At 33.7% G+C, this 23,926-nt stretch overlaps 3 protein-coding genes across 4 annotated transcripts in view; all 3 read right to left on the bottom strand.

Moving 5' to 3' along the window:
* The window catches only part of Fcho2 (FCH and mu domain containing endocytic adaptor 2), a 128,934-nt gene that overhangs the window by 82,850 nt on the left and 22,158 nt on the right, over positions 1-23,926 (bottom strand). For both annotated transcript variants that reach the window (XM_071612499.1, XM_027927714.1), the window contains exons 4-6: positions 22,903-23,044; positions 22,661-22,813; positions 10,076-10,180 (exon numbers count right to left, since the gene is read on the bottom strand). In XM_071612499.1, coding sequence (XP_071468600.1) covers positions 10,076-10,180; positions 22,661-22,813; positions 22,903-23,044 — 400 coding nt within the window. The remainder of the gene's footprint in view (positions 1-10,075; positions 10,181-22,660; positions 22,814-22,902; positions 23,045-23,926) is intronic.
* LOC114086459 (protein FAM220A-like) lies at positions 14,983-15,807 on the bottom strand. The gene is given in 2 exon segments (XM_071611867.1): positions 14,983-15,258; positions 15,261-15,807. Coding segments are annotated over 2 exon segments (783 nt in total). The 3' UTR covers positions 14,983-15,022.
* Positions 15,869-16,151, bottom strand: LOC139705705 (small integral membrane protein 10-like protein 3). Its single transcript, XM_071611868.1, has one exon. It carries the CDS (start codon positions 16,073-16,075, stop codon positions 15,869-15,871), a length of 207 nt encoding a protein of 68 aa, XP_071467969.1. The 5' UTR covers positions 16,076-16,151.

Below are 23,926 nucleotides of genomic sequence, written 5' to 3'. Positions count from 1 at the left end.
AAGGAAGAAGAGTTTCCAAAACTAAAAAACAATTAGCTGGTAGAGGAAAATTATAGTTTACTTCCGAAGACTACAATCTGTCCAAAGATCTCAAAATGTCATTCTAAGTTCTTGAAATTATTAAAATAATCTCAAGAAGATATGTTCTGTGAATGAAAAAATTAGGGAAAGAAGCTCTTTTAACCAAAGGTGGAGATGCTCCAGATCATGTAGGGGACATTTTCAAACTATAAAACACATTGATTCACCAATACTACTTGAGGAATGGGGATGAAAACAGGTAAGAATATTGTTTGGAAAAAATTCCAAGGTATTGTAGTATTTATTCCCTCTGAGATTAAAAAGTAAAACAAAACAAAACACCATTCCTAGCCTTGGTTTCACAATAAACATACTAAAAACTCTTAAGAGCGAATGGGGTTATAGAATGGTACTTTTCCATCATGCTCAAAACTTAGGTTTGATCTCCAGCCCACATACATATAAGCACATGCAAGCATGTACACACACACACACACACACACACAGACAAAAAAAAAAAAAACCCTCAGAAATACTCAAATAAGGAAACATTTCACTTTGCTTAACCCAGCATTTTATAAATTTATTTGTAGCAATTTGTAAATTTCTTTGATCTCACAACCTTTTTTTAAATTCTTTTTCCTTAAATATTACTATCTCACAAAAGAATGTTCCTCAAAACAGGGTTTGCGAAATGCTGAATCAGACATTTTTAAACAACATACAATTGTCATTTCTACTGTACAAATCTGATTAAACTTTTCTTGCCAGGAAAACAGCAGTTCTAAGGAATGGGCCTAACAGCCTTATTATATTTTCCTCATAGTTTATCAAATTACATTCCTTCATCTCATAGTGATGTCCAAACTTCTCTAGCAATGATTTACATGATCAGAAAACACTAAGCCAAATTATGTCTACATTTGTGTAGATAAAATAAACTTCTAAAGAAATCAATAAGGGGTCTGGGGTTGTGGCTCAGTGGTAGCATGCTTGCCTAGCATGTGTGAGGCTGAGTTCGATTCTCAGCACCACAAACAAATTTTTAAAAAAGGTCCATCAACAACTAAAAAATAATAAAAAAAGAAATCAATAAGGACAAAATTACATTTATAGCAGTTAAGTCCATTTTATTAATGAGGAATGGTAGAATTAAAATAAAGCACTGTCATTGATTAATTCTCTAAGCCAAAGAGAATATTTCAAAATCCTGGATTATTCTCAATAGAAATACATTCAGTAGTAAAATGATATTTCTAAGTTCATATTAAAATCAGTGGTCCTCAGCTTAAATTTCAAAATTTTAATGAATAATGTATTTTCTTATAGACTGGCAGAACTAAATACAGTAAAGCTAGGCAATAGAACCATTAATTTCAGGGGATAACCACTAACTTGAAGGAAACTGCATCTTCATTCCTCTTTTTCAAAAAAGCAGAATCAGTACATTAGTTATACATAATGGTGGGGTTCATTTCAAATTATTAATAAAATCTTGGAATATAATTTGCTCCATTTCAGTCCCTAGTGCTTTTATCTTGCAGTCTCCTCCTCCCTCCCCTTGTTCCCCTTCCTCTGCTCTACTGATCTTCCTTCTATTTATTTCTATTTTAATTGGGACTTTGTAGATACATCCAAAGGCCAAATTCACTGTTATCAAATTAATACCACATTCCTTCACTTTTTCTATCCCTCTTCCCTCCTCTTCAGTCTCCTTTACTCCACTGATCATACCGCTGTTTTCGTGAGATCCACGTGGCCCCCCACTTCCACCACCACCCGCTTGCTTAGCTCTAACTTCTGCAAATGAGAGAAAACATTTCGTCCTTGACTTTCTGGGTCTGGTTTACTTCACTTAGCATGATATTCTCCAGTTTCATTTATCAGGAAATGATATAATTTAATTCTTCTTTATGGCCAAGTAAAACTCCATTGTGCATACAAACCACATTTTCTTAATCCACTTGTCTATTGATGGGTACCTGGGCTTGTTCCACAGCCTGGCTATTGTGAATTACACTGCAGCAAACACTGATGTACCTGTATCACTACAGTATGCTGATTTCACTTTATGTGGATAAATACCAAGTGGTGGGATAGCTGGGTCATGGGGTGGTTCTATTCCCAATCTCTTCAAGAATCTCCATACTGCTTTCCAAAGTGGTCATATTAATTTGCAGTCCCAGCAACAATTCATGAGTATCCCTTCCCCCCCCCCATCTTCACCAGCATTTATTATTGTTTGTGTTCTTGAGAATGCCATTCTAACTGGATTGAGATAGAATCTCAAAGTGTAGTTTTGGTTTGCATTTCCCTGATTGCCATGGATATTGAACATTTTTTCATATATTTGTTGACCATTTATATTTCTTCCTTTGAGAAATATCTGTTTGGTTTTTTTGCCCATTTATTAATTGGTTTTTTGTTTTGTTTTGCTGTTTTCTTGAGTTGTTTATGTATTCTGGGTATTAATCCCCCCATCAGAGGAGTAGCTGGCAAATTTTTCTCCTATTCTGTAGACTCTCTTGTCATGCTCTTAATCATTTCCTTTGCTGTTCAGAAGATTTTTTAATCTGATGGCATCCCACTTGTTGATTCTTGGTTTTATTTCTTGAGCTTCGGGGATCTTGTTAAGGAAGTTGCTGCCTGCACCAATATGTTGGAGTGTTGATTCTGTTTTCTTCTATCAGTTGCAAAGTTTCTGGTCTAATTCCAAGGTCTTTGATCCACTTGATTGGACTTACATGCAGGGTGAGAAGGACCTAGTTTCATTCTACACATGGATATCCAGTTTTCTCAAAACCGTTTGTTAAGACTATATATTTTTCCAAGATAGATTTTGGCACCTTTGCCAAGTCTCAGATGACTGCAACTACGTGGGTTCATCTCTGTGTTCTATTCTATTTCATTGGTCTTCATGTCTTTTGTGTGTGTGTATGTGGGTGTGCCAATACCATGCTCTTTTTGTTATCTGAAACCAGGTGGTGTGATGATGACTCCAGCATCATTATTCTAGCTCAGGACTGCTTTGGCTATTCTGGGTCTTTTATTCTTCCATATGAATGTTTGGACTGTTTTTTCCAGTTCTGAGAGAATATAATTGGTACTCTGATGGGGGTTGCACTGAATCTCCATAATCCTTTTGATAATATGGTCATTTTGACAATATTAATTCTGCCTATCCAAGAACACGGGAGATCTTTCCATCTTCTAAGGTCTTCTTCAGTTTCTTTCTTCAGCATTCTATAGTTTTCATTTTAGAGGTCTTTCACCACTTGGTTAGATTTATTCCTGAGTATTTATTTTGGTGGTGGTAGGTTATTGTGAATGGGATAGTTTTCCTGATTTCCTTCTCCGTATATTCACTACTGGAGTATCGGAAAGCTATTGATTTATGAATATTTACCTTATATTCTACAACTTTGATAAATTTATCATCTCTAGAAGTATTCTGGTGGAGTTTTTTGAGTCTTCTAGATGTAGAATCATGTCATCAGCAAACAAAGATAATTTGACTTCTTTCTTTCCTATCTGTATCATTTTAATTTCCTTCTCTTGCCTGATTGCCGTACTAGAGTTAGAAAAACTATACTGAATAAGAGTGGTGAGAGTGGGCATCCTGGTTTGCTCCTGGTTGTAGAGGAAATGTTTTCAGTATGCCTATAATGTTGGCTTCAGGTTTGTAATATATAGCCTTTATGATGTTGAGGTAAGTTCTTTCCATCCCTAGCTTTTCCACTGTTTTTTAACACGAATGGTCCTGGATTTATCAAAAATCTTTTCTGACTCTATTGAGATGACCATGTGATTCTTGGCCTTAATTCTGCTTAAGTGGTAAATTACATTTATTGATTTGCAGATGTTGAACTAACCTTGCATCATGGAATGAAACATACTTGATTACAGTATGTCATCTTCTTGATGTGTTTTTGAATGTGGCTTGCTAATATTTTATTTATGATTTTTTTGCATTAATGTTGATCAAGAATACTGGTCTGCATTTTCCTTAATGCATATTTGTGTGGTTTTGGTATGATGGTTACACTGGCTCCATAGGATGTATTTGGGAGTGTTCCCTCCTATTTCATGAAATAATCTGACAAAGAATGATGTTAGATTTTTTTAAAGGTCTCATAGAGCTTGGCTGAGAATCCATCTGGTCCTGGGCTTTTCTTTGTTGGAAAGCTTTCAATTGCTGCTTCAATTTCATTGCTTGCTTAGGTTTTCTATATCTCCCTGTTCTATTTGGGTAGGTCTTTCTTATGTGTCTAGAAATTTGTCCATGTCTTCCAGATTTTCCATTGTACTGGAGTATAAGTTTTCAAAATAGTTTCTAAAGATCCTCTGGATTTCAGAGTGTCTTTGACAATATCTCTTTTTCATCTCTAATTTTGTTGATTTGGACCTTGTCCCTCTTTCTTCTAGTTAGTTTGCTAAGAGTTTATCAACTTTGCTATCTTCTCAAAGAACTAACTCTGTTGCACACATCCTTTGTAATATTTTTTGTTCTCAATTTCATTCATTCTTTTAATCTTAATTATGTCCTTCTTAATTATTTCCTGTCTTCTACTCAGTTTGGAATTAGTTTGTTTTTCCTTTTCTAGGACCTTGAGGTATATAGTATTAGATTATTCGGGATCTTTGTTTTTTTTTTAAATGTAGGCACTTAATGCAATAAACTCTCCTCCTAGAACTGCCTTATACTGTCCTAGAGAACTTTATTTTTTGTATCTCTGTTCTCATTTGAATCTATTTATTGCTTTCTTCTTTCATTTATGATCCACTCCTCATTTAAAAGAGTACTGTTCAATATTCATGTGTTTATGTGGTTTCTATAATTTTTATTCGTGTTAATTTCATTCCATTATGATTCTATAAAGTCATAGGATTATACCAGTTTTTGTATTTGCTAAGACTTATGTTATGTGTTATATGGTATATTGTGGAAAAGGTTCCATGAGCTGCTAAGGAAAAAGTGAAATCAGCTATTCTGGGGGTCATTTTGTAGATGTTTGTTTGTTAGGTCCAGTTGATTTATAGTATTATTTAGACTGGAAATATTTTTATTGATTTTTATGTTGAATGTCCAATTGGTGCAAGGGCTTTGTTCAAACCATCCCATATTTTTGTACTTGGGTCTATCTGGGATTTATTGTTAAGAAGTATTTTTAATGAAATTAGGTGCACTGCTATTTGAGGCACAAATATTTACTGTCATCATATATTCCAGTTGGAGTGTTTGCTTTCCAGGATGTAGTGACTTAGTGTTTTCTGATTAATTTTTGCTTGAAGTCTGCTTTTGTTGGATTGAGAATAGCTTCTCTTGTTTTTGGACTTCACTTGCATGGAATATTATTTCCATTCTTTCACTTTCAGTCTGTGGGTGTCTTTGCCTATGAGATGAGTCTCTTGCAAACAGCATCTACTTGGATCTTGTTTTTAATCCATTCTGCCAATCTGTCTTTTACTTGGGAAGCTGAGATCATTTATATTCAGTGTTTTTATGGGTAGATATTTGTTATTTGTTGCCATTTTGGCTTCTTTGCTATGTATAATTTGGTCTTATTTCCATTTGCTTAGTTATTTTTCTAGATAGGTTCATCCATTTATAAGCTTTGGAATTTATTAGTTCTGTGTGTAGTATATCTGTGAGTATTTTGTAGTTGTCGTTTAGTGGTCATAAATTCTTTTGGCTTATCCTGATCGTGGAAGTTTTTATTCCTTCTTTGATTCTAAAAGACAACTTTGCTACATACAGCTCTCTTGGCTCTCAACTATTTTCTTTTAAAGCTTGAAACATCTCATTCCAAGCCCTCTTGGATTTTAGAGTCTGATCTGAGAAGTCAGAAGTGAGCCTTATTGACTTACCTCTAAATGTGACCTGACATTTTTATCTTGCAGCTTTTAATATTCTTTCCTAACTTTCTATATTATGCATTTTGATTATGATGTGTCTTGGGAAGAATCTTTTTTGATCTTTATTTAGTGTGCTATATGACTCCTATATGTGGATGTCCATCTCATTTCTAAGGTCAGGAAAAATATTTCTGCTGTTATTTAACTGAAAAGATTCTTAATACCTTTATCCTGTATCTCTACATTTTCTTCTATCCCAATGATTCTCAAGTTTGCTCTATTGATGTTTTCCCAGAATTTTTGTATATTCCAATCGTGGTCTCTTTTTTAACTGCATACTAACTATTCAAGTTCATATTCCCTGTCTTTAAGGTCAGTCTTCAAGAAGTAGTTCTGTCTTCAAGGTCTGAAGTTCTATTTTCTATGTAATCTAATCTGCTGGTGATACTTTCAAGATAATTTTTAATTTTATTCATTGTGACGTTCCCTTCCAAAAATCCTGGAAATCAACTCAATTTCCTTATTGAAATAGTCTTCCACCTCCTATTATTTCTTCCCTTGATTTATTCTTTAGATCTTCTTTTAGCTCATTGAACATTTTAATAATTAGTTTATTATAGTCTTTCTCTGGAATTTCATCCACTTTCATATCTTGTGGATTCCTTTGTTGGGGTACTATAAATTTTGGCAAGAGACTTGTTTGCTCATTTCTTCATGTTTTCAGAGGTCTTGGATTTGCATGTGTGTTGACATGGATTCCTCTCCCTCTTTTATTTTCATTCCCTTTTGAAATATTACACTATACTAAATAAAATACTTTCTTAATTATTTAGAAACATTTGAGGCATGAATCCATACAGAAATTCAAAGCACAATTCAAATGCAATTTTAAAATTTTGTTATTTGGAGGGTAAGGATTACTGCTAACTACCATAATTTCTCAAAATTAGTGACTACTAAACTCAGAGCAATTCATCAATAGGAAATAAGGATAGTCAAGTGTTAAGTACAAATAAATGAACTTTATTGAACTAACCATGGTTTTATGTACTGACAATACTGCTTTACAGAGGCTTATAATCCTTTATTCACTCTTCAGTACCAGATGAGGTTTAGCATTCTAAATTTTCTGGATTTTTAAAACATAAAAATGCATACATTATAAAAATACCTCGTGTTTTAGACTACCATCAGCAGGACTTAAAGCAGCATTTTTTTTGTCAAACACATTAATGTTTCTAAAGGAAAATATATGTATATTTGATCTAAATAAGATAAATAAGACTATGAACATCTTTACATTGGTTCAGGTCACATTTTGCTGCCAAATAAGTTACCAAAAAAAAAAAAAAACACCACCTTTTTTCTTCTCAGAGCTTTGGGGATTCACAATTGTGTATAAAAGACTGTGGATATTAAATCCAGTTGAGATTACTTGGCCCTTCCAAACTGACTACTTGATGTCTCCATCTGGGTTATCTCAAAGGTATCTCAAAATTAACCTGTTCAAAACTAAATATCTGATCTCTTTGCCCATCAAACTAAGAGTTCTTCATCTAGTCTTTCCCAATCCTCTCTATCCACAGAGAATTGCAAACCAAAATTTGAAAGTAATCTTATTTTCCTCAAAATTTCTCTACCTATTCTGCCACTTTCAAGGCATTCACTTTTCTCCTCCTCCAAGACCACCACTCTAGATATCATCCTTCTCACATATTATATATACTGCCTTCTATACTGGACAATGTCCTTTGGTGGTACTATAATCCTACACAAAACTGACAGAATTATCTTTTAAAATATAGATCAGATAATGTCACATCCTCTCCTAAAACCCTTAGGAGGTTTCCAGATACTCTTAGAAGAAAATGTAAATCCTTACTAAAACCCAGTCCTGGACTTCACTCTTAAACTGCATTTCTCTCCACCATCTCCTCAATTTTAGTATGTATTTTTTACTTTCCTGAATGCATTATTTCTTTTATACCTCTAAGTCCTCATATCCATGCTCCAAATCTTGAAACACTCTTGTACTATTAGTCTCCTACCTTTCTTCAAGTCTCAATTTTTAATTCTCCAAAGTGACTTCCTAACCCAAATTAGGTCATTCCTATTATTCTATCTTATGGAAACCTATTCTTTTCACTTGTAACATTTACAATTATTTATCAACTTAAGCATGTATTTAATGTTTGCCTCCATATTCTATACTAGAAACTTTATCTAAGCAGAGTTATTTACATGTATACTGCATACATCCAGCATTTAGGACAATACCTACAAAATGATAAAGAGGGATGCCTACATGCAAGTCTATTGGTTTCTAAGATGTGAGTCATGCACTTCTTCTAGTGAGAGGACAAAAAATTAAGAGTCCAAAATAACAGATTTACAAAATCCTTCATACTTACTGTATACCCACCAAGAGCTGGGATCTATTTTAAATACTGAGGATATAACAATATAAAAAATAAGTCAATTCCTGTTCTTAGAGAACTTACATTTTAGTGAGGGATGACAGACAATATAAAATAAATAGCCTGACAATGTGATGCATGCCTATAATCCCAGAGACATGGGGGGATGATGCAGGAGGACTGTGAGTTTGAGGCCAGCCTCAGTAACTTAAGAAGATCCTGTTTTAGAATAAAAATAATAAGGGCATGGGACATTACTCAGTGGTAGAGCATTGCAGGGTTCAGTCCCCAATACTGCCAAAAGAAAAAAAAATAAATAAGAAGCCAGTGATCTTTTCTATGTTTACAGTCTCTCAGCTATGACTCAACCATTTTAATGAAAATAGCTTTTCATTAGTCATTGCTTTTCAGAGGTTCTAACCTCTAGCCTCAGTATCAGAGCTGTAGTCCACTATGATAAACATGCTGCATGATAAAAAAAAAAATAAACCCTGCTGGAAGCCACCAGTGAATTACTTGAGGGTTTTCTCTCAGTATAGCAGCCAAGGAGATTTTAGGTTTAACCTTGGGAACTATGTGTGGCTCTCCCACGGCATAGATTTCCCAAGGAACCTGACCTTTATCTGCACTCTACTAGGAAGATCCCTCATAGTAGCTCCAGAGATGGGCATAACCTGTTGGGAACTGGACAGCCTACCTATAACCTTTTTTTTCTTTTTGGTGAAGAATATTCTATGGAAGACCTTTAATGTTCCCCAATATAAAGAAAGCAAGCACAGGTCCCATTTCATCTTTTTAGTACACAAGCTCAAGCTGTATGATTGGCTAGCCGGTCCCACCCCTGCTTTCTGACAATATTTTCTGTGTCCTATTGTTTTTTTCATCGTTCTATTTTTCTTAGCTTTTATTTTGCAGCCAGCCCATTCTACCACATTTCCATCACCTGTGTGGGATGCATTCGAGAAAACCCGATATTGCAAACTACTGAGATTTGTGGGTTTCTCTGTCATCTTAGCATACCTAATCTGACCTGACAGAAGTGAAATTCATGGTATCTTGGAATGTGATAGGTGCTAATGAGGAAAATAAAACAAAAAGATAAGAAGGATGGAAGTGGAAATATTAGGAAGGACTCATCTCATAAAGGGCATCCACCTTAAACTAAGCCTTTAATTATGGCTCTAAGAACACCAAACTGAATATAATTTATCTCAAGATTATGGAAGAGATATTTTATTGTCTTTTTCCCCCACTAAAATGTAAGTGCTATAGAAGAGGGTTTTTTCATTATTTCACTGACTGCATTATCCTCAATACAGAGTCTTTCCAGTTTTCTTAAGTAAATCTTAAAATCCACACACAAGTCATTGTCTACAGCATGTACCAATGCCTTCATTTTCCCTAATTATCTTTAAACAGCCTCTTCTGAACCATCTGAATAATTTTTATGACATTATTAGTACTGTATCTTGATTCTCTATCTCATCTTCCAAACATGATGCAAATATTTTAAACAGCATTATCAGAACACTGAAAATTTAAAATTTCTAATACCAAGAAATTATATAGCAGAAAAATTCTACTAATTAGTACACACAAATACAATTATCTTGTTGGGTTTTTATATATACATATACCTTTATTTTATTTCTTCATTTTTATGTGGTGCTGAGGATTGAACTCAGCACTTCCCGCGTGCTAGGTGAGCACTCTACCACTGAGCCATAACCCCAGCCCTACAAAGTATCCTGTTTTTAACTTAAAGCCTTAAAAATACCAACCTGGGCTGTTTCTGTCATTTTCTGTTCAAAATCAGCTTTTGCTAATGCATATTTTTCCACATAGAGTTTATACGTATCTGTAGCTTTCTTAGATTTAACAGCTGCCTGTAACAAAACAAAAATGTTTTTAATTTTTTGTTGACCTTTTTCCCCCTAATATAAGTTCATTTGAAATAACAAATTAAAATGTACTTTTTAACATTGATATTTTTATTTTTTTAATTGATTTTACTTATTTAAATAAATTTATTTATTTATTTAAATACATGGTAGTAAAATGCATTACAATTCTTATTACACATAAGAGCACAATTTTTCATATCTCTGTTTGTATATAAAGTATGTTGACACCAATTCATGTCTTCATACATGTACTTTGGATAATGATGTCTATCACATTCCAACATCATTGCTAACCCCCTGCCCCCTCCCTTACCCTCCCACCCTCTGCCCTATCTGGAGTTCCTCTATTCCTCCCATGCTCTCCTCTCCCTCCCTCCCCACTATGAGTCAGTCACCTTATAACAGAGAAAACATTCGGCATTTGTCTTTTTGGGATTGGCTAACTTCACTTAGCATCATCTTTTCCTACTCCATCCATTTACCTGCAAATGCCATGATTTCATTCTATTTTATTGCTGAGTAATAGTCCATTGTGTATATGCCACATTTTTTTTAATCCATTCCTCTAATGAAAGGCATCTAGGTTGGTTTCATAGTTTAAATATTGTGAATTGTGCTACTATAAACATTGATGTGGCTGTGTCCCTGTAGTATGCTGTTTTTAAGTCCTTTGGGCATAGACTGAGGAGAGGGATAGCTGGGTTAAACACATTTTAAGATTTCAATATGACAAATAACTTTAATACCTGGTGGTCAAGCCTGCCTTAATCGTTTTGTTTTTGTTGTGATCATAAATTAACTCAGGAATTAAACATTGACTCTCCTTTCTATCTGATGAAATATACTTTAAAAAATTAAAATACTCTCATTTTATAAACCAGAGTGAGATTGTATAACCACATTATAATAGTACAGTGTTACTAAAACTATATTAACACACTGTAAGAAAGAAATTTTCTGACAATGTACAAAAAATGTTACAATACCATGAGAATATTCTTGACACCTCTAAATGAGTGAGTCTTCCTTCCTCCCCTACAACATATACATATTCCACTTAATGTCTGATTAAAGTCTATAAACCTAGATCAAAAGCTAAGAAGACTGGGGTTCTTGGGGGTTTTTTTTCCCATTATGTTGCAGCAAATCTATGAATTTGTTTTTAATCTTTGCCTAATTTTTCAAGATTTCTATCTTTAAAAAATGTTGCTACAATATTACCAGTTCAGTTATTTATTCAATTAAAAACATAAGTTATTTTTTTTTCTCAAGGACTCCATAAAAGAAAGATAGCCTACATATAAACAATTATAAATTGGTAGAAAGTAAACAAGTCACAGATATCAAGATAAATCCTGAGGAAGACAGACATTCAGGGGAATTTCTGGCATCGTGTTGAGTAGGGTATACACATAGCTATCAAGAAACTTTACTAAGTATTCTCAAATGACTGATCAATTTGAACATAGGAAGATTGGAGTGGGTGACTGAAATAAATAAGAGTTCAAAAAAAGATCAAAGACAGACAAGTTATAGAAATCCAAGATATAAAAACCTCCATTTTCTTATTGAGGTAACACTCTGCTATGAATGAGAAACAGTAGGGTAAGGCCTCAGAGCTTAATGAAAATTTAAAATAAATTTCAAACCATGGTATAGAGGACATAACAAGCAGTGTAACTAGATGATTAAAAGTAATGGTAAAGGGAAAAGCTGGAAACTATAAAATCTGTATAGAGCCAATCAGGACCACTAATGTAATTATCTCCAGCTGTGATCAGGAGTCTAAGAACAACAGTTAGAAATACAATGGGGCTTACCCTGTGGTTTGGCTAGAGATAGGGTTGTAGCTCAGTGGTAGAGCACTTGCCTAGCACATGTGAGGCACTGAGTCTGATCCTTAGCACCACATAAAAATAAATCAATAGGGCTGGAGTTGTGGCTAAGTGGTAGAGCACCTGCCTAGCATGTGTGGGTTCAATTCTCAGCACCACATATGAATAAATAAAAATAAGGTCCATTGGCAACCAAAAAGTATTTTTAAAAATAAATAAAATAAAGGTATTGTGTCTACCCACAACTAAAAAAGATATTTAAAAAAATTTTAAAAACATCAACTTTGTTCTAACTACATATATTATAGTAAGTATATATGTTATACGTTTTCCTACCTTCTTAGAGAATACAGGATGTCATTTTACCATGTAGTGTAAATAAAACTGCTTTGGGAACCAGAAGAACTTAACTCAAAATTTTGGCTCTACCATTTACTACCCTTTTGATCTTGTCTCTAAGCTTTACATAGTTCTCTCATTCTTAAAATAGGAATAATATCATTTATTTGTAAAATATACGGTAGTGATGAAATGTAAGTAAATAAAATCCTTATGATAGGGCTTGACACACAGTCAAATTTAAAAAATAAGTGGTATCAGCTATTTTTCATAGTTTCTAACAAAGAACATCATCAAGAACATACAATATTTAGTTTTGCTACTATGTAAAGATATACATGACTCATACTGAGTTGTGTGTCCCTAGAGAAAGTGACTAAAACCTATAACAATTTTCTACTTTGCTCCTATATATAATTTTTTTAAGAGAGAGTGAGAGATGGAGAGAGAGAAAGAGAGAGAGAGAGAGAGAGAGAATGTTTTTTTAATATTTATTTTTTAGTTTTCGGCGGACACAACATTTTTTGTCTGTATGTGGTGCTGAGGATCGAACCCGGGCCGCACGCATGCCAGGCGAGTGCGCTACCGCTTGAGCCACATCCCCAGCCCCATCTCCTATATATAATTTATATATATACATATATAGATATAATTTTACCATTGTCTGGTCATTTGACATTATTTTATACCACTGTTATTATATTTTCTCTAATATCCTATCCCTGTTCAAATACAACAATTAGAAAAAATAGTTAGTTAGAGTTTATTACGTACCCTCCCAGGAAACCCAGATAACCATGTTTGCTAGAATTATTTTAGAAACAATTCTAATGTAATGGTTATATAGGTTTCCTTTTGGATTCTTCTTATGCAAAGAGACTTTAATATCTTCTTCCAGCTACCTAATTTTCAGTATACCTGAGCAATCAACAATCCACAGGTCACAAAATTATTTTCTATGACCCAGCCTAGCAAAATGATATAGCTTCACTGGTAGCCCCTTCTTTGCTTGTTCCTCATCCTGAAATCTACTCTTTTTTCCTGCTATTAAATTATGGTTTAATATTTATGTCACCACTTGATAAAGATGTGATCATTCAAAAATTCATAAAAATGGAAAATATTAAAAATTAACTATAAGGACCCCTGTTGAAACTTTTCAAAGTAACTTATTTCAATAAATCTTTCTTATCATCTTTCCTTTTTAGAGATTTTCTTTTTACAGGTTCTAAACAAAATCAGATACTACCCCCTCTCTAACCTCTTATTCTGCACTATTTAATAATATATCTTGGTTCTCCAAGATATGAACACTTCTTTTTTTTAAATATTTATTTTTTAGTTATAGGTAGACCCAATGTATTTTACTTTATGTGGTGCTAAGGATTAAACATGCATGTCTCATGCATGCTAGGCAAGCACTCTACCTCTGAGCCACAACCCCACCTGGATATAGAATACTTCTTGAAGCAGGAAGAGAACACCATCAGATTCAGTCTTTAATAACACTCATGGCATCTAGCATGGTAAAAAGCTAGGAACCAAAACAATTATTTACTATTAAATTCAACTTATCACTTCATAATTCAATAGTAAATCAAAAAATAGCTAAATAAATTATTTTAAAAGGCAATCTATTCTAAACCTTACAGCTAAAATAAACTCCTAAGTTTTATTATATGAATGAACAGAAAAATTTACGTTTTTCTTTTTTTTTTTATGCTAAAGAACAGATTTTATTCTGCATTTTCCCCAAACACTAAAATAGCACATGGCATAGTAATTTAGCACACAATATAAATTGATATATGCAATCAGTTATCCCCCAAATAGCTGTTTTAAGTCTCACTTTGGGAGTCCTTAAAAACTTACACTTTTAAATGACCTTTATTAATAAAATTATCAATGAACAACAAAAGGAGTCACTTCAGAAAAATCTTAAAAGACATCAACTCTTAGGACTTTTGTAAAGGAGGTTCTTGATTTGCCTCTCTACATCTGAGCCAGAGCAAAGAGTCTCAAGTTCCTTTTCACTTAGGGTAACACTGCTAGGGTTCCTAGTTTGAGATGATTAAATTTAATATTGCAACTTTCACCACAGGGCCTCCATTTAAACAGCATTTCAAGTGGAAGGAGTATGAGAAAAGAAGTCAGATTTTGCTGCAGACCAAAATTATTCTATGAGATGCAGAAATGGCAACAGCTTGCCATGAGCTTAGCAAGGTTTAATAAAAAATACAGTGGGTAGACTTTACAAATATTCACTTCCAGGAGGTGATCAAAGACGAGTTGAGGAGACAAGATGATGTCTGGGACAATAGCCCTTTAAAATGGATAGAGATCTCGAGATATATAAAGAATTTCATGTTAAATCACCATGTGCTTATCTGATATTAAACTGGATATATCAATAATCATCTGAAAGGGTTTTACCAATTCTGAGAGTCTTTTAAGCACAATTTAAAACATGCTAAAAATTCCTTCTGCATCCATCAGTTTTTGGTGAGTGAACTTGACTTCCTCTGCCTGGTCACACAAACCAAAGCAGGATCTGAGCAGCTAAGCTGTCTGCATCCAGACTTAATGGGAAAGAAATCATTCTAGGACAACTTCTAAAATTAATCTACTATTTTATTGTTCTGCTTGTACCTTAACTATGGCATAAGGGATTTGCTAATTGAAAAGGCTGTAGAGCCAGTAACCCCAGTGTTATCTCCAGACCATTTGAGGTACTTTTTACACATGAAAGCATTTTCTTATACTCTGTTGTTTGCTCTGAAAACATGGGCTTTAAATGGTCAAGGAAAACACATCTTGTCTTGTCCTCTAGGAGTACTTCAGGACAGGAGTGCAGTGTTGCAGGCAGCACAGAACGCAGGCGAGACAGCCTAGTCCCTCATGAAGAGCACTTGGTGGTTCACCCTTAAAAACTACCATTTCCCACAGTTTCGGAGGGACTGGCTGTCCTGACACCCAGGACTCTCCTTTGGGGCACTGTCCTCTCTGGCTGTCCATGGCTCTGGGCCCACTTCTTAGCCAGTCCCTCCCCAGAGCATCCCCAACACCGAGGAACACTCCAGCAAGATGCTCTTCTGCAGGAGCAAAGGACAGGCCCATGGCCTTGATTGGAGCAGCTACGGGAGCTAAATTTCTTCCCATTGATTTCTTCAAATATGGAAGCTCTTTGTTGCCATTGTGAAGCAAGAGATCAGTGTCACTCAGATCGTTTTTCATTTCCAATGATAACACCTCATTCTGTGAATTTCCATTTACATCAACTGCAGACTTATCCATCCAGAAAGGTATATCTGCTGGGCAAGGGCTCTCCTTCTGTGTTCTTTTCTTAAGGCTACATAATTGTTTGTACCAGTCATCTCCTCCCTCCCCCTTTGCTTCTATCAGGCAGATGCCGAGGGTCCCTCCTCCGTCCCTCATGTTTTGTATTCTTTGATGCAGTGAGCCTGGGGTAACACCTTTGTCAATCAGGGGAGGGCCTTCAGTGGATCTCAATATGAACCTGCAGGCGCACGTTAAGCATCATCGAAGCCACGATGTAGAGGTAGGGGAAGTTGATACGCAGCCGCCAGGCCAGGTCGAAGAAGATAAGCAGTGTGCGGGTCAGCCCCTTGCAGAAGACCCCATAGGAGCGGGCGGCGGCCGAGCGCGAGAGGCGGACAGCCAGGCCCCACAGAGCCGCCGCCATATAGAGACCGGCGCTCCCACTGCCCGCCCGCCCGCCGTCCCTCTCCGCGCCGCGTCGTCCCGGGCCTCCGCCCAGGCCGCTGGCCTGCGCATGGAGCGCTCAAGGAGCAAGGGAGGCGGCGGTGAGGCCGGCGGGCGGGCGGGCCGGCCACTGGGCAGCCGAGTCCGCGCGTCACGCTAGGGCAACGTTTTTCTATAATGATCAATTTCCATATAAATATATTTGCTGTGTTACATTCAATACAAATGATGGTTTCTCAATGACAAGAATGTATAATCTAAAGAAACGAAAATGACTGCCTAGAGGAATATTACTCCTTATAGAAGACCTGTATTTCTACAATATAATTATTTCATATTACTTATCACATTACATAGAAATTTAAGAAATGAAAAGAAGACTCCAAAGCATCATTTTCTTTCCCATACTCAAAGTCTCTAAAATTCTAAAGAGTTTTGCTACTAAGTCTTTTGAGTCAAAATCCATAAAAATACTAATTTAAAACTTTTACACCAGCAAATTTTCATTTTTTCTTCCAACATTAATTCCCTTGTACCATAAATCTTGGTTTAGTCATTCAACTCAGCATACAAACATTTACTAATTCTGAGCATAATCATCTTTATCTCAAAGATAAAAGAGCTGGATCTAACTCAAAACTGTAAACAAATAAGACTTTTGAATCATACCCTCTGATATCAGGAAACTAAAATTTCACTTCTCTTATTTGGAAGCATGAAGAAAGAAAGAAGACACTTTTTTAAAGATTTAACATTTTTTTATATTACCTCTACCTCTTCAAAGGTAAACCCAGTATGTCAAAATCTTAAAATTACACACCAACTTTAAAGAAGTATCTTGGAAAATGAACAAAAAAGGCACTTACTAATAAAAGAATAATATTTAATACAAAATACTTTGTTGACTTACGGGAAATTTTAAGGATGACAAAACTAAATTTATAGAAGACTATCATGTAAAAGGATATAGATGCAATTTTAGAATATAATTATAACTATTATTTTTAAAGCAAAAAATATCTTTCATAGGAAACAGTTACAGAATAATAATACTGAATTATTAAATCAAAATGACTTCTAAAATAGCATATATCCTTAATAATGCTATAAGTTTTTACAGTAGAACTACAGAAACTGCATGCCTTGGTAACAAGAATCGTAACCACTTTTGTAGTCATTATTAAAAGGGAAGTTGGAGCATAGGGGTTGAGTGTTTTGTTTTGTTTTGTTGTGTGGTGCTGAGGATTGAACCCAGATTGTTATACATGTTAGGCAAGTGCTCTACCACTGAGTCACACCACGAGCCCTGAAACATTTGTTCTCAAATGAGGAAACCATGTTTAAAAGCAATAGCTAGCCAGGCACAGTGGCACACGTCTGTAATCCCAGTGGGTTGGGAGGCTGAGACAGGAGAATTGGGAGTTCAAAGCCAGCCTCAGCAATGGCAAGGCGCTAAACAACTCAGTGAGACCTGTCTCTAAATAAAATACAAAAATAGAGCTGGGGATGTGGCTTAGTAGTAGAGTACCCCTGAGTTCAATCCCAGGTACAAAAAAAAAAAAAAAAATACAAGCAATAGCTATGTTTCTTCTCATAAATAACAGATTTGCTCTAATAAATTACCTATGGGCAATAAAATCCTCCATCTTATTCATTTTCTTAACATTACAAATTTACTGATATACTACCAAAAATATCTCTGTTTAAATGCCTATTAATTTTATGGTAAAATTCTGTGAAACCAATATATGCATATCTGTTCTTGATCACAGTCCACAAATATGCATGCCTACTAAATGGTTTTTTATAAAAATAAGGGTGTATGAATGAGGATAAAAGCAAACTATGTGGTAACACCAAAATATTTATGAAAGGAAAAATAGTTCAAAGATCTGCCTTTAAAAATACATCATGTTAATACAGTTTATTATAGACCAAAAAAATTATTTATTTACACCCATATCATAACACATAATAAATCAGAATGACTAATATATCTAGCATATAAGTAAAGATGCCACCTCTGAGCAGGTGAATTACAAAAAAGTATTCATTCCATTGAGCTGTCTATCACTAAAGGCAAGCAAAACACTGGCTGGATTTTAGCCACCAACTCACAACCCTTGGATACAACCATATGCTATGGTCCTGCTCAATATATAAAAAGAAAAGAAATCCTTTTATTTCATCCAAGTCATTACCTTAAACTTTTCCTTCTTTATATCAAAAGACTTAGAATCATTTAAGTATAATCTCTTTGCCATCTCTTTTCAAATGATCACTTCAGAGTAGGTGATATGTTAAGACCACTGAGTTTCACAAAAAAAGAATACATGGGAGTATTTAACCCAGTAGTATTTTCACCCTCTGGAAAAGTTCAACTAATTTAGACTATAGACATCTTCATTAATGAACTGGTATGGTTTCCCATACCAATAGTTACATATGTTCTATACGTAAACTGCTCCTATTGCTTAATTATTTTACTTTGAATTGTACCCTGCTTCATTTGTATTTGCTCCTCTCTTTTTTTTTTTTTGAAAAAAATTAAACATCACACAGACAACAAAAGCCCTATGTTCTTCATAGATCCATTCCCCTCTTTCTCTCCTCAATGTAATTTCCATCATGTATTGGTGTTTACTATCTCCATGAAGGTCCCTAATAAGTATTTACTTTTTTTTTTAAATTGTAGTTTTCAGGATAGCTTTATTAAATAAACATAATTTAATATATCCTCATTTTTTCTTATATTTTACTTCTTTTTTTACAAAGCTAAACATACATTTTTTTATCATATCTCTGATTTATTCATTTTTGCATTGTAATTCTTAATATACCTTTATACCACAGTTTATCATATCTCTGATTGTGTAAGTATTTACTTTTATATATAGTTATGTTTTACAGAGAATTAAAGGTTATGTAAAAGATATCAAATTATATATATTCTGCTGAAACTTTGCTTTTCTTATTCAATATTATGCTTTTTAGATTTATTTAGGTTAATTAATACATGTCATTCTAGCCAATTCCTGTAGTGTAAGAGACCCCAAGAACCAATCACCTAGAATCAAGATTTCATTTATTCCTTTTCCTCCAACTTTTTTTGTTATAATATTTTAAATTCCTAATCTATCGTTCTACCCCATTTAGTTCATTTATATGAACTACCATGTGATGTCCTATATTATTAAACACTCTCATATTACCAAATATTTCAATTTAATAATCTATTATTAGAAGTCTAATCCATTTATATATATTGTGATTATTGGTACGTTTGGATTTATTTCTTTCAACTTACTGAGTTTACTATTTTTTTCTTTCCTTCTTTGTTTCCCTTTAAATTAATATATATTTTAAATACCCTCTTCTTTTACTGATGTAGAAGACTTAAATTACATTGCTAATTCTTTTAGTAGTTAAACTTAATAACATACCTGACTACTACTAAATCTGGTATAATTAATTGTAAGACACATCATTATCTCACATACCACTATAATAAAAAGATGCTATCAACTAAGCTATGAAACAATGCTTTCTTATGATTTAGAATTTTTACTTCTACATTTGTTGAAAGAGCTCTTTTAGATTAGTGGAGGATGTTTATTCTAAATTACCAGTGACGTCACTCTTGTGCAATTTAAAAAATAAAAAGGAAAAACAAAATGAATAGATAGTATTCCTAAATCATACTCACATTCAGATTCTGACCCTTTTCAATTGCTTTCTAATTTAGAGACCAATGAGGTCTATTTTTTCAAACATAATATTATCCTCAATGTCATCAAGAGCATTATTGACGTGTATTTACTTTTAAGTGTTCAAATATTATATCCAGATTTTCTCCCAAGCACTTGTTTTTAACAAAAGGTTTTCAAATAACAATCAGAACTATTCCTTCCTCAAATGGTCCTTAAATTATATGTTAAATGTACTTTCAAACTGCTATAGCTATACAATTATGCAACCAAGTTTGCCCAGGCAATGAAACTATGTCATAAATGCCACATTATCAACAATGATTATCCATATATTATCAATTATCGATATGATGATACTATCAAATGAGATGCAATTTGATTTCAGATATGTGTTAAAAGAAATGCTTGCTAATTTTTAATGTTCTCTTTTTATCTGGTGAATAGTCCTGGATTTATTTAACCTACTTAATTTCTATAATAGTATTTTCAATTTGCAAACTCTTAAATTTCTTCAGTTCTGAAAAATTCTTAGCTATTAATTCTTCAAAAGACTACTTGCCCACCATTCCCCTCCATTTTTTTCCTTCTGAAAATCAATAGTAAATGAATGCTGGTAACTTTATTTTGCTGCACTACACTCTAGATTAGGTCTCTTAGCACAGGTTGAACATCATCCTTAACCCCAAAATCCAAAACTTTTCGGGCCTCAAAATGATAAGACAAGGACAAAATTCCACAGAATGAGACTTTGTTTTATGTAAAAATTATCAAAAATAGTGTATAAATTACCTGCACATTACATGAATAAAGGTATATATAAAACATAAATGTTAGTTATGTTTAGATTTAATGTCCCATCCCTAAAGTATCATATAAATATATATACACTTCATATAAAATAAATATCATAAAATATATTTTATATATATGTATATGTTTGTGTGTTCCAAAAAATATCTGAAAAAATTTAAAGTACTTGTTACAACATTTTAATAATTGATATTCAACCTGTACTATCTTCCAAATTTATTTTTATTAATTAATTTATTTTAATTAGGTATATACTACAGAAGAATGCATTTTGATTCATTGTACAAAATTGCAGCACAACTTTTCTTTTCTCTGGTTGTACACAATGTAGCATCACATCATATGTGCAGTCATACCCAAATCTATATTTTTCATTTCTGAGTTTTCTAATTAGCTGTTTTTTCTATCTAGTAGATTGTTTCATTATGTATCTTTTACTTTCTTAATCTTCTTTAATGTAAATTTATATTTCTTTACACGACCTTTGACAAATTTCTTGTTTTCACATAGTTCATGTTTTATAAATTTAAATTTCATCACGGTGAGCTTTTTATTCCAATTATTAAATTCACTGGTTGTCTATTAGATTTTTTAGATGTTCTCTAGATTTTGTTGCTCACTCATTTCAAATGGGAATTTTGTTTCTGTTCTTCTCTCTATTGCACTCCATCAGAACTGCTGAAAAGCTACATAGAATACAATGTAAATGGTATCACCTCCTTGAATTGTGTTCTGTCCTTTATACTCAACCACTCCACTCTAGAAATTTTTAGGTTATCTCTTGCCAATCCTCCAAAGATCCAACTTAGCATCAGTCTTACAAAGGTAGTTTTTAATTATTTCTATATGAAAATTTTGGTGCTATGGCCAAATCATGAATTGGTCTGATTTCAGATAGGATCAGTATCTATGGATCTCTACTCGCAACCTCCCATAAGGCTTTAGCCCTAGTCATTCTTCTTTTTTCCTTCTACCTATAGCTTCAAGTTCTTTGTGCCTCATCTTAAGAAGGGAACTTTGGCCTCCTTTATCACAAAATAATATTTCACTGCCTAACTTAGGACTTCAAGTTCAACAAAAGTTTATATAATCAATCTTTATATGCCACTTTGGATTTCTGGTCTACAGAGATAATACTCTTCATTTTAGACTCTCTTATTTTGCTTTCTCTTTTCATATTTTATTCAAAATCACTATATCTGGAACACAGGGTTTTCAAATCATTACTTACTATGGTTTTATATCTCACCTCCCAATTTTCATTTATCATACTAACATTAAATAAAATTTATTATTCCAAATTCTATCAACTGTTTTGATTTTTTCTTCTAATTATTGTCCATGCATATATGCTTTTATAATCATAACTGTACTACAGGTATAATTTAGTTTTCCTTTTTTACTAGATATTTCAAATATTTCACAAAGTTTTCAAAATTATCACTCCATATGATTTATCACTAAATGAGATATAGTACATCAAATAAGTAAATGGTTAAACCATTTTAAAAGAGAAAAAAATATATTTTTAAAGCATGAATGAGGGAAAAGTTTGTGGTTTATCATAATGTACATGTGCTCCAAGTCAACAATAAATCATCCACAATATGTATTTAAAGATAATTTTCAAGCATCCAAATTTTTTTAAATAAACCAAAATATGATATATATAGATAGATAGATAGATTTATTTCTTAGTATAAAAATTTTCTGCAGGGGTTGAGAGTATATAGCTCAGTGGTAGAACATTTGCCTACCATGATCCAAGGCCCTAGGTTCAATTCCCAGCATCCAAAAAAACACATAAAAAATAAAATAAAAATAACTTGTAAATTTGTCACCAAAATAAAAAATCATCCTCTTTTATGTTTGTCAATCTATTTATCATAGACAACAGATGTTACAAACTTACTTCTATAAATCACAAACTCTGAAGGTGTATCTTCATCTTTAAAATGAGATCACTCTTGAATGTCTAAAGATTAGATGTAGTCTTATATCACAGTACCCTGAAATCATAGAAGTATTATTTTTATCATAATTACCTTTTCTATTTCTCTTTGTGTAGCTCCTTCTTTTTTTAGACGCTCCTGTTCTACACACTTGGCATTGTAATTTTCCTTGGATTTCTGGAGGGCCTGAGTTATGCTCTGAATGGTTTGGACAGCTTCCAGAGTTCCTGCAACTTCTTCTTTAGTCTGTTTGGTATGAAATGATTCATCAAAGTGACTGGGCTATAAAGCATTCAATATCTGACCAATCAATCCTTAATAAGAGAAAAAGATACCTTTTTATGAGATTTTGCTTGTTCTTCTCCATATTTCTGAACTTCCTTTATTAATTCCTGTAATTTTCTAACAAGATCCAAGTGACAATTTGCTAATTTTTCTGTAGATGTTTTGAACACATCCCACACTGGTGCAAATGTTCTAAGAAAAAGGAGAAGCATGGGAATAATTTACTAAAAGAAAAAGACTAAGGTTCTAAGATGGATCCAATGGAAACACTAATGCTATATTTGGCAAAAAAAATAGTATTAAAATAAATAATGATGATATGACTGATATGATCTTGATTTTTTAATCCTTGGATAATTATCTAAAATATTTTTGGGTCACAGGTACACAGAAATGGGTTAATTTCATGCCACAGTTCTTTACAGCCCCCCCCCCCCCCTTATTTCATTATGTTCACATTATTTATTTTCTGCATTGATTTGGTAGACTTTTCTTTTTCCAAGGGGCAGTTACTGGGGATTTCAGGGGCACTTAACCACTGAGCCACATCTCCAGCCCTTTTTATTTTTTATTTTGAGACAGGCTCTCACTATGTTGCTCAGGGCCTTACTAAGTTGCTTAGCTGGTTTTGAGCTCATGGTCTTCCTGTCTTAGCCTCCCAAGCTGCTGTGATAAAATACTATTTTCTATAATACAACCAAGGTCCATTAATTAAAGCTATCTTTTGTTATTCCAGTTTCTTTTGGGCCCTCTACTGTAGTTAATAAAGAAGAAATTACATTTCAGGAGAAGTTTACCAGCATGCAGCCTCTAGAAATAGGAGGGTGTCAGAAAAGTGAGAAGGTTGCCTGTGTAACCTTTAGACCCAAGTACTCGGGAAAGAGAGACAGGAGGATTACAAGTTTCAAACCAGCATGGGCAACTTAATGAGACTCTGTCTCAAAATAAATAAAAAGAGCTGAGGATTTGCTCAGTGGTAGAGTGCCACTGGGTTCAACTCCCAGTACTAGGGAGGAAAAGATGAGAAGAGAAATAGAAAAAAAGGAAGAATGAAGTTGAAGCAAAGGAAGGAGA

This window comes from Marmota flaviventris, chromosome 5 (assembly GCF_047511675.1).
Source record: "Marmota flaviventris isolate mMarFla1 chromosome 5, mMarFla1.hap1, whole genome shotgun sequence".
Lineage (NCBI taxonomy): Eukaryota > Metazoa > Chordata > Mammalia > Rodentia > Sciuridae > Marmota > Marmota flaviventris.
The sequence above is the reverse complement of the archived record's forward strand: the minus strand, read 5'-3'. Positions and strand labels throughout refer to the sequence as shown.

Coding starts and splice junctions, on each gene's coding strand:
- LOC139705705 (XM_071611868.1), bottom strand. CDS start 16,075: ATGGCGGCGGCTCTGTGGGGCCTGGCTGTCCGCCTCTCGCGCTCGGCC.